This window comes from Bombus affinis, chromosome 7 (assembly GCF_024516045.1).
Source record: "Bombus affinis isolate iyBomAffi1 chromosome 7, iyBomAffi1.2, whole genome shotgun sequence".
NCBI lineage: Eukaryota > Metazoa > Arthropoda > Insecta > Hymenoptera > Apidae > Bombus > Bombus affinis.
In genome coordinates this window covers 8611026-8623337 of record NC_066350.1, presented here as the reverse complement: position 1 = coordinate 8623337, position 12312 = coordinate 8611026, and the positions used below count along the sequence as shown (strand labels likewise).

Below are 12312 nucleotides of genomic sequence, written 5' to 3'. Positions count from 1 at the left end.
TTCGTACTAATGTAAATTATAGTAGAATCTTTTTCAGAAATATGAAAGGGCACGTAAAAAGATAAGGAATCGCTAAATAAAACCATTATTATATCTAGAAGATATTGAGTTACAAATTGAGTTACCAGTTAACTCGTCTTCCCGGTTTAACTGATTAAAGTATAAACTTGTCTGCCCACGGTAGACTCCTTTCTAATGAACTTTCACTATAATTATGATTAAAGTAGTATCATTACGCGACTACATTAGGCTATTTATCTCTGGATTCTGCTGTGCTCCTTCAATTCTAGTATCTCAATCTCACATTCGTTTCTACAGACAAAAGTCCTTTTAACGTTTCAAAAAAATCTTTGCGCATAAAGTTCCAACGTGAAACTACGTTTCTTTCGTTTCATCTTGAAGCTCGAGAGATTGTTTAAAAAAAAAGAAAATGGCCCAAAGATCAGAATTAACGGACGACTTAACTTTAACCGTTTCAACGTGGATTTTTCTTTTAACAATAAACGTAATAACACAATATTACAAATTCTAATACACGTAGTTTAAAAAATATATAGCTCAATCGTGATATCTTAAGCGGAATACGTAGTTCCATTTTTCTATGCCGCGCTTTTTGCGAGCAAAGTATTCCAAGAAAGAAGATATCTGAAGAGATACGACCGTGAAGAAGAAATAAAGAGAACAGCAAAGTTGAACAATTTCTCGCACCAGTCGTAGCGAACGATCCTTGTCACACTTTGCTAGTCTCGATCCACGAATTTGAACGAGGTGGAACTTTTTAGGGTTGAACAATATGTTTGGCGATAAACGTGTCGTTCAACTTGGCGAAACCAGTTCTCGAAACAGGGAACAAAAGCAGTGTTCGTACGCAACGATCGGTCGCGAGATACCTCCGATCAGCTGCCTGATTTTACTCCAAAACTGGTCTCGGTGTCTTACTACGAATTATCAAAGTATACCATCTACTAGATTTTACCGGAATACGTTTTTCGCGCCGATCTGCTATCTTATTCACAGTGTTTACGTAGGAAGCAGTCTAAGTAGGTAGCAGTTCACAGTACATTAATTCCCAACTATGGATCGCGTCGAGAAACCTCACGCGGTGAGGTTCTTTAATTGTGAGCAAATTGCGCTTCCGCCCTGCACTGCATTTCCCTAGTTTGCCACGATTAACATGCCCGCCACGATTTATGCTTGCAAAACGCTACTCGTGTTTATTTATAGCACGATCGAACCACGCCTCTCTCGATGCATAATTGAGTTATTAGGTCGTTTCGTAAGCTTTGCTGGTCTTTTGTGGAAAGCTTGATAGAGAATTGGGAAAATGTACGTTAATGTTCGTTGGTGTATTCTCGAGAAGTTTGTTTGGAAAATCGAAGAAAAGTTTCAAGATAACGTATCTTCGTAGGAATTGGAATAGGATGTAATTTCATAGGAATAGGAATGTATGTGCCACTTAAATAAAGTATTATAGGAATGTTTTTCTGCTTGCTAAGTTGTCTCGTAAATTCTTTTCTAAAGAACTACTCTTATTAAATGATTCTTGCAGGATTACGAATGGACTATTAACCGATTTCGAACGTCTTTTCTTAATCGTTGCATTGAATGATCAACCAAAAACTCATTGCTTCGACAACAATACGAGATACTAATTATTTTTGCCGATAAATCAATGGAAAGTTTTGCATATTAAGGGCGTAAAGATTAAATACTAATTAATTAAGAAAATAAACAACTAAAAGACGATGATACAGATACGAAACGATGCTACATTAAAAGTCGATAACAAGTTAAATAAAATAACTTAATAGTATTGAATATTCAGCATTTCCAAGTTACACGCGTCTTTCTTCCATTTAATTTCGCGCCGTTTGATCGGCACGAAACCAATACGATGAATAAATGGAATCGATCACGCACGTGGCATCGGTAAGCGATACAATAAAATCGAAAGCGAGCGATTAACATTCCAAAAGATTCTGCTGGATTCGAACGAAACGTGTTTAAGTGAAAGGGTGAAATTTCAGAGGGCTGTAGTTAGGCTGAGTAATGGTATGCTTCCAAACAACATTTGAAAGATTTCGGTCATTTTACCCGGCGTGCTACGTAAAGAGAGTTAACTGCCCACTTAGCTAACGTAAAAGGATTCGATATGCGGAAACGAAACAGCACGGACTATCCCATTGACTTCGTTACAATTACGTATATGCACCAAATACAATCCTACACAAAAATGTTATTGGTTTGTAACGTATTAAATGTCAGATTCTGTTGTATCGATCTTCGAGATCTCCGATTTTTTTTCAACAAATATTTTTATCTTTGTAGATCATTTCGTATATCATTTTAAGATTGAGATTTTTCTCTATTCTTACAACCAATATTTGTGGCTTAACAATCAGACGGTTCATATTCCACAGCCTAATACCTTTAATTTCAAACAACCATTAAAATTCTTACACGATTCGCTCGATTAATAAGAATTACTTCTATTTATTTTCGATTAATAAGAATTACGTTTATTTATTTTGTTTCGCAGGAATAAAGAGTCGAACGACAGCGGGGCAAACGCCGCGGGGAAAACAGAACGACAGGAATTGCCGGGCAAGGAAAACAAATTCGATGCAAATAGTAAGTGAGAATAAAGCTATGTCTTCGTTATTTTCTTGCTGTCTATTTTAACGTTGGAAAAAGTTCCGCTTGGTAAATTAAAACACGCGTTCGGGGTCAGTACAGAACAATTAAGCGTACTGTCTGGGAGGGGGTTCTATTAAAATCGCTCGAATCAGTCGATTACGTCCATTAACAGTGCTAACTGCGCAAAAATGTTAGCGCCGGTATCGCTATTCGCGTTGACCCGCATTTCCTCTAATTGCCAAGTTTCTCGTCTCGCAAATACGTGACTCTTATCTGCTATCAAACGAATCAACTTCATTAAAATGAATCAACTGGTTCTACTCTCTCACTCACTCTCTCTCTAAGATATCGTACAATATGGTCCCGAAACAAATACAAATTGAAACGACTGCTTAAAAATAATGCCAGAATTAATAAAATTCGTAATGCGCTTGTCTTCGTCAAATTCATTGATTTAATTCAGTAACTAAGAAACGAAACAATATAACGATATACATGCACACGTACTTAACTGTACAATAAATATTGATTCGTCTCTCTGTGTTAAAAATATCGAAATATCGATTGCTTCAATATCGTGCAATCTTTTCACGAATAATTATTAAATAGCTCAAAGATGTAGCGTAGAAAGATTACGAAATTTTTCCCTTCTTTGCTTGCTACACACCTTTGGCTAATAACTATGCAGTTGATGCGACCTTAACCTTTGATAAAAAAAGAAAAGGATAAAAAGAGAAAAGGAATTTGCTATCTCGAACGACACGAGAAGTCGACCAGAGAGAGTTCGTTTGAACTCTGTGCGCAAAGGTTGAGAGCTGGAAGGCTAACGTGGCGAAGGAATTCGCCAGGGCAGAGAGAATACGCGACACGCACGCCCACGCACGCGTCCCTTCGCCTCGCCGCTCGGCGCGTCGCGTCGCGTCGCGTCGCGCTTCATAAAGGTTACGCATTAATCTCGGTGCGTTACGCACCGCTAAGGTTCTCCGGTTTCGCGCGTGTGCACGCCAGCGAGCATTCAAAACGGAGGCAACTCTCTCGAGCGAGAGACAAAGGCGTGTTTGCCTGGGCGCACCTTCGACACGAGGAATTCCTGCCTCGGCTCGATCCACGCCGAGCAGATCCGCCGCTGCTACTCATTGTCCGCCAAAGATGGATCGCGAGTATCGCGAGACTTACGTGGGAAATCGAAGGCATGGAGATCGGTGTGGCTAGCGACCGTCTCTTACGACCTCTTCTAAACACGCTAAAAATATCTCTCTCAACTAGCTGGATGAACGTTGAATGAACTCTGGAGTTTATGGACCCCAGTTACGAAACACACTTAGAAACGTAGTATGTAGCATTAATCCATTATGGATGAAACAGTGGAATACGTAATGTGTGGATAAAGGCTGTAGGATATTACGAAAATGTAAATAGGAAGCTGTAAGGAAATGAAGTAAAATTATCGATATAAATGAGAAACAGAAGAAAAATCTCCATTATCGAAAAAAAGAAATATACGAAGATAAGAAGAGAAAGTTAGGACGAGTCGTATTCTAAGCGTTTTATAGAAGGACAAGGTTTGAAATTCCATGTATTATCCGCCACCTCCAACGATATACCGCAGATTAACAACACCGCGCGTGTATAGTAAGAAATCTTCTCTAGTTTCAAAACGCTACAACAAAAGAGGTGGTATAAATAGAAGCTAACAACACCAAGCACATGCAACAAGAAAATACCATTAACTCGAGAATTGTTGAAGTATTTCATACCACGATACACTGTCGTTCACAGTTATTCACGCGGTACATATGTTTCACCTTTTTCCATAAAACGATATTATCTTTCTTTTGCAAAATGACATTTGAAAGGTAATTCCGTATGACAAGTTCAAAGCACAGCACTAAGAAAAGTATACAGAAATAGATTGGCCACAGAAATTTCCTTAAATTATACGCAAAAGTACTACAAAATATAAAAGTATATTCTTCCCTATCAATATATTCCTGACAAAAAAAAAAAAAAAGAAAATTTCGCCATTATTTTCCGACTTTCTGAATTATGTACCATGTGTCGCCGGGTTAACTAGACTCGTTTGAAGCGCGTGCTATCGCGGCAGCGGCTTTTAATCCAACGTCCCTATTGTAGAAAAGGCGCGCGGTAATTGCTAGGCTGGATGTACCGGATGTCGATTATCGTGGGCGTACGCGCGATCATTTACACTCGGTGCATTATTACTCGGTGCAGCGCACCTCGTGATCCAGTAAATGGTGTACGACCGAGATGTTTTCGCACCTCTCGCGAACCGTGCGAGGGTAACCAACGTGCGCGTCTCGTATTTTAGCCAGCGCGTTAACACAGGAGAAGATGCTAAGAGGAAAGCTAAAGACTAGCCTGCAGCTTCTAAATATGGATTCCGACGGTTCATTTATAATTGAAGTTCCGCCGGGGAAAAGCGAGCGGAGCGGTCATTAATTTTTGCATACAGGGGATCAACGTGTGTGCGTGGCGACCAGCCGTTGCTCGTTAAATTTCTCGGGAAAGTGGTTTCCAAGGAGCTGCGGGCGATTTCGTCTTCATAGTTGAAATTGTACGCGCGAAGGTTTAACGTTTTGAGATTCCAAGACCGACGATTCCGAGCCGCGAAAAGAAATAAGGAAACTCCTTTCGATCGATAATCGGCGAGCACCACTCCTCGAAAGTGGATGCTCGATCGCGGTCGGTGGGTGTGAGAACGAAACCGTTAAGAATAATTCAAGAAGTAGCAAGTAGGCAAGGCGAAGGAAGGTTAGGTAAGGCATACCGAAGTTGGTCAAGTAGCAGCTATTTTGCACAGACTAACGATGAACCAGGTTTTTAGGATCCTATTAAACGAGAGACTTTACGACCTACGGATAAATACATATCGTCAGTGCGTTACTTTCAACCGGCTTGTTTAACTTTTCGCCGTATTTACCGAACGAAACGCGAAATCGTTGACATTCCTCCCTTCACCGTTTCGATTCGTTCGCCTTCCGACCTTGCCGCTCCTTAAATAGAACCACCCATACCGCTCTTTCCAAGCAAATATTTTAATTTAATCCGCGAGCTACGAAATCGTGGTAGCAAAAGGAGAACCCGATATAAGATCAAGGTTCCCGAGAACACAGAGTTCCGTGTCGATTCGGTCTCCAATGATCGGTTGACGCGTTTCTAACCCGAGTGAACGTCAACCGTTTGTTACGTAAAACATCGGATAATCGGGAGAAATGATAAATGGTCCATGGAAAAGGAACAAGAGATATGCGCAGGCGGTCGTGTCACCGCGTTCCATCAGGTGAGCCTGCTGGCCTCTCGGCGACCAGAGTTGCGAGTGTGGGTGGCTAGTCAGGCTCTGTCAGGGCATAGTAGTCACAACAATATGGCGGTCGCGCATACCCAACTCCAGTGTTCGCTGTCTGGTTTCTCGAGCTCTCGCAGTGGCTGACCGCGCTCAAGGTCCCCCATTCCCCCTTAATCGCCTTCCTTTTCGAGATCTTTCACTTTGGTTCGCTCCCAATCGAAGAGACCACAATCTCTGGCCATACACGCGTATTGACTATGAATCCTGAACGGAGGAGACAGCATTCCACACCGGCAGCCTCTTGACGTTGCGCACACAGTATCCTGACCTAAAGATAACTGGCCCAGCCCGCAAATCGCGTCATTGTTCGATAATTGATCGATTCTGTAGCGAGTCTCAGCTAATGCGGCAACTTAATCATTCTTTCGCAAACGATCTTTCCACGCGGTAGAATATAGAAAAAAGGGTATCGCTGTAAACGCGAGATACGTTACATAGTATTGTCGGGTGGAAAGAAACTCGGTTCGATCGCGTTAATAGCAATCCCCGAGACTTTCTCTCCGTACGTTTAATATTCGTGCGCTTATAATGAACGCGCACACTCGGTCGCGCCGATGGAAAACGTCATCGGAGATCACATTAAAAAGGTTATAACGCATCGACTGGCAGGGTGTGCTCGAGTTGGCGATGCATTAACCCAAGACCTAAACATAACTTGTCAGGGGAATTGCTCGTTCCCTATTCGGTTCGAGGGAACCGGTCACGAACGATGATTAGTCGAATCAATCATTCGGAGAAACTATTGACGATAAATCGGTGAGGTGGAAGGCTCGAACCGCTCGCGCAACGATTCCTCTCGAAGCATCCCAGGACTTAGCCATGACGGAAGATGGTTTGCCGCGCGGATAATTATTAAAGTCACGGTCAAATAACGTGGGTGATCGATGCGCGCGTGCACAGCCAAGTCGCCGCTCGCGAATTCCTCTTTCCACGGAACTGAAATTAGATCGTTCGGTTTTATTTATTGCACGGCTCGGCGAGTAACTCAGTCGCGACGATAGGCGAGTTGGAAGATCTGCCGGCTCGCAGCGGGAACCGGTTGGCCACCGCTTTAAAAACCGTTTAGTCGAAAGGATCGTTGTTTAACCGTGGCGCGCATAATCGTAAGATGAATGAGCGAAAGATACGACCGGGGACATGGCATCTCGTTCTCGTTGACGCGCCCGCGTAGTAAATTCGCCGGAAGATTGCCTTCGGTTCCAATTTATGCGATATTAATCGATCTCTCTGCGGTCGTTAGATTTTAGCGAAACTATACTCGACCGATCGAACGCGTAAAACCATTCTCAACCGCCTTAATATTTTTCTTCTAACGAGACTTTTACGATCGTTCGATCCCTGAGGGAGGATCCATCGTGCAGATATCGGTCGCAAACGGCATAAATTCGTGGCACAGAGGGGATCGAGTATGAAGAAACGAGCGACTGATGCGTGCAATAAACTGGTCGAAAAAGAACTCGTCGAGAAAACGCGTTTCGCCGGATGATCGAAGAACCGAGAATCCATCCCGGAAATCCAGCTACGACCGTTTCATTCGACCGTCCCATTCGAATATCTCGCGAATACATAAGCAACGTTGGCAATGGCGAAAGCGTATGAACAGCCAATGACACAACGGAGAGATAAAAAAAAATGACGCTCGTCATTATGCTCGATAGAGAATGCAGGCAGGCAATCGGGTCTGAAAGGATCTACTCCGCGCCTACGTGTGGCCAATATGTCCGATTGAAGCGACAACATTCCAATGCGCTAACCCGGAAGGTGCTCGAGCACCGACATCGATTCGATTACCTTCGATAAGTCATACTTGAACTCATGCAAACAGGCGGCTGCCCCATGCCCCGAGGAATTCGAAGAATCGCGTTGTAACGAGGGGAACGATTTCACCGGGCAAATCCGTCGTCGACGATTCAACGCCAATGATAATCCGATTGAATTTGATCGAAAGAAACGATCGAATCGATATAGCGTCTCGTGATCGAATATCTCGGCGATCGAATCGTTGGAAATAAATTACTGCCGCTCGATGCTTGTGCGATCAAAGGCCGAATACTTTCATTCATGGTATTATCTCGCGTTTCGAACAACGTTTGCAAACACCGAGTGCGGTAAAAGAGCAATTAGTATGGACGACAGTGGCGCGTCTCGTCTAAACGAATGCATAATGAAGGCAAAGCGCCCTGCAAGAGTCACCGATACGTCGGCGGCAACACCTTGTGCCACAGGCCACAGGTGTTCGCCGTAGACTTCCTGCGTGCATACTGATCCGATGCCACGCGCTCGTCGCTATCTCTAAATATCGTAGCTACGCACGTGTTTCGTATCCTTGCAAGGATGCGCATGGACATTTGAAGCATATAGAAGCAACGTTCGAACCATGCGTGGATCAAGTTCGGTCGTGCGTTGCACGAAGCAATTCGTGTAAATTTTCGGTCAAAGAAATAAGCTTTACAGCGAAGGCGATTCTTTGGAATGGAAACGAGGCAGGAAACATCCCTTTACAGTTATACTCTTTCGACTGGAAACCGTGGTTCGACTGACTTATCGTCGACGTGGCAGTAACTCGGCCTCTGCACTCCAGGCGCTAAAACGTAGCCGCGAGAACGAGCACCAGCTCATCCACTGACGACGTTCGCAATCCTGCACGTGTATACCGTACAAGTACGATCCTGGAGCAATCAGTCGGAATTTTTCTCCGGTTCGGAATGTTCTCCGCTTATAGCGGCGACATTGCACGAACGCCTGTTAGACACCGGGAAAAGATCGGTTTCTTTCGCGAGGACGACGAGTTATCGTCGATAACCTTCGATTCGGTCGCCTCGGAACGCTTTATCGCTGAAAAAGTTGCTTCATTGCTCGAGACTCTGAGCAACAGAGTCGCGACTTGAGACGACTGCTCACTATCGGACGTGTTCGCGAATGGTGCTCGCAATATGTTCGCAAACATTTTAACTCGTGAGTAACTTCCTAATTTCATAAAAATAGTTTATGCACCTATTGCACCATAATCTCGAAGGTTTTAATATAGACACTTTAAAAAAACTGCGCTCAAGACGACTAGGTTAGCGTGTGATTCTTTCAAGTATAAAAAGTACGAAAGGGAGCCGAAATAAAAATTAAGTTGTTAATATTACTACTGTTCGAAAGATTGAGATCACTTACTATAACCGAGAAGAGGGCGTGGATTTTTTGATGAAAAGACAAGCGGAAGAATTTTCAATGTTTGTTTCCATGAACCGTGAATATTAGAAACAATCTGTAACTTCTCAGCATGAACGCGTTCGCGGGTAGATAACGCGACCACGAACAGACGTAGAACTGTTACGAACTGTTCGCAAATACCTTGTGAGGATGCACCTTAACAGAACGCGATCGTGTGGTTGTTCGCGCGTTCGATCTGACCTCGGATAAGCCGCGAACGAACTGATATTTATTTCACGCTTATAACAGCTCTGTTTGTTATCTCGGAAACGGAGATTATACGATGGGATATTGCAAAGATCCCGTTGGACTCGGTGTGCTGGCTCTAATTGGAAGGACTGCTTCGGCCCTCGGGGGCGCACGAGGAATTCGTGCAGAGGCCGTGCAGATTCTCGCATTCCACACCGATACCAGAGAGAGGTCCGGCTTCTTCTCTCTTTCTCGCTCTCCTCCCCTCTCTCTTTCTGCATTTATAGAGCTGCTCGCGCCAAGTTTGAACTCGCGAGACCCTTCCATGCTCCCCCGTTCGCGAAACGGAAGAAGCTCGACCGGTTTCTTTTTTGTCGCGTCCGCGCTCGCTCTCTCGCGCACGTCTTCTAGAACGCGACCACCGTGTGGACTCCGGTCGCCTGCTCGCCTCCAAAGAATTTACTATGTACCAGGCGGTAGTCACCGATTCCTAGCTGATAGCGTTGGGAATGGTACCACAGGTACCACACCGATACCTATCGAGGCTACCTTGCGAATTTCTTACAGTGGTTCAGTGGAAAGTATTTGGACACTCAACGTAGAAAACATCGATGTGCGTAAATTCTACTATGCGTGTTATACGTGTAAAATATTTTGAAATTTCATTAATACTGTGTTGAGATACGACTGACATTACTGTCGTGGTATAATTTGAAATCAATCGAAAAATGTCTCTTTGAATATTCAGGCTTATTAATACAACGAATAATTACACTGTTTAAATATTTTCGTGATTCCCGTAAAATATATATTTGTACTAAATACCTTGTAAATTTCATATATATTCCGAGATTTGTTTCAAAATCGACCGATATGATCATTCAATTACAGTATATCCATAAAAAGTATCTACAAGTATACGAATTCCTTCGTAACCAATTGTCATATCGTACTAAAGATATACGATGGTATTAGCGTAGACTAGCTTTCCTTGTAAATTTAAAAAAATTGCGATTCTTTATTTAATCGATTCTTATAAAACATGACTCTCAAGTCCCATCGCTGCTAACTGAACATCCGGCTGCATATCGAGCGGAACGGTGTCATGGGAACTTTCGTTTTCAATGTTTTCTTCTTTGTGATCTTGTTTCATCGATCGTCCGTGACGGATTACGCGTCAAACAGCGTTGATCATAAGTGAATCGCAACTTTTCTCTTAGCGTGTTCTTCCGCGACGTACGCTCCGGTTTCCCACGCACAGCTTTGCGCAGTCAACATTCTTGCGCCAACTAATCAACCGCGCGTGACTATCCTTTGAGATGCCGCCGCCACTTGGAATTTTCCTTTTCAAAGTCAACTTTGACTTTGAACGACTCGCAAAACGCAATTCGTGGAACGACAAGATTTCGCATATTTTCAATTCTAAAACTTCTTCTGCGCGATAATTCTCACTGCAGAGATATTCGATTCTGCAGAGATAATATTTTTTTTCTTCAAAAAATGTTCTTAATTGGAACTCCGTTTATACTAACCTGTAGCGAAAAAGAACAGCTCAAATCGGTGTCTACTCGAATAGATGGATTCAATTCATAGAAGGCGAAACGTACGAAATTCATATAAATAGAGTTCTACTTTATTCGCTAGAGTATTTCGGCAATGGAAGACATCCAAAGCAGCCAATTCATATTCGCGAATCCGTTAACCAACGCGTTTCTGATTATTCTCTGTACAGTCGGCGGTCCCGTTCGACAGGTACAAAACTCTGGATACAATTTAAACGGCCGTACACATTGCGTGACAATGAGCCGGCTTTTACAAGCATGCATCTGTCATTTGCGTCACGTTCGTCATTGTCAGGGATATCGGAGCAACTAGCGCGTCGCGCATGCAAATGTATCCTGGCTAGCGGTAATTCGTACACGTTACGTGTTACCACATAACGTGAAAACTCAATCGTGGTCGGTTTCTCTCGTAACCTTGCGCTCTCGAAACACGCTCGTACGACAAAGAGGAACACGAATAAGCACTTTGCGTTTCCTTTCCAAACACATAAAATAACATCGATGATAAAACAAGGCCAAAGAAGATTTCATGTGTTCGTAAAATAAATATCTTGTAAATTGGATCGTAAAATGTTAGGTGAAACGAGTGAGCGTATACGACTATGGATACAGAGAATGTGAATTCTGCGGAATTGTTCTCCACGTATCAAATACATATGTATATGAAGACCGAAATACATATATTCGCAGGAATCTATTAACATTTAATATGTTTACTGAAGATTTGATTATTCGTTGAAACGACAGTTCACCGGAACACATTGCTACTGTAACCATATAATTACACGTAATAGGTGTAATTTTGTGGTACAAGTGAACTCAAGGGAAATCCTACTCAAAATACGACAAAAATCAAGAATAACAGGAACATCCTCTCGTCAAATATTTTCTTCTTTGAAGATGTTTTGTTCGTAACAAGAACGTGGATAAGAATACAAAAAAAATAGTAAAATTGCATTAAATACTAAAAATCAAATATTTAAAAATTATTTATATGTCAGTAATATTCATTTAGAATTATATCGATACGAGAAGAGCAAAATTAACGAGTAAAAAAAATACAGGGAATGTGAAATATTTCAATATGTCTATGGGACATTTTAAATAAAAAGGGTAGTATGTGATGTGCCTTGCAATCAGCCTCAATTTCAGGCGCTACCTCGAGCCCAAATGGCCCGAACTCGAACTCGAAGGAAATTCGAGCCCTCAAAGGCCGGCTAACTTCTTTTTTACCGGCCACTCGACTCCAGTCGCCTTATGGCGAAACACTTGTCAGTGGCGCTCAAATTCACTCGAGGGCGCTTCTTACCCCCACCATTTCGTGTCGTTATCCGCTTCCCAAATCGAGCGGATTCT

General features: G+C 42.7%; 1 protein-coding gene and 1 long non-coding RNA gene across 6 annotated transcripts in view; one reads left to right on the top strand and one right to left on the bottom strand.

Annotated features, from left to right (window-relative positions):
• Positions 1-12312, top strand: part of LOC126918870 (serine-rich adhesin for platelets) — a 61719-nt gene that overhangs the window by 15701 nt on the left and 33706 nt on the right. For both annotated transcript variants that reach the window (XM_050727323.1, XM_050727322.1), the window contains exon 5: positions 2540-2631. In XM_050727323.1, the coding sequence (XP_050583280.1) occupies positions 2540-2631 (92 nt within the window). The remainder of the gene's footprint in view (positions 1-2539; positions 2632-12312) is intronic.
• The window catches only part of LOC126918926 (uncharacterized), a 136800-nt gene that overhangs the window by 115402 nt on the left and 9086 nt on the right, over positions 1-12312 (bottom strand). The window lies entirely within an intron of this gene.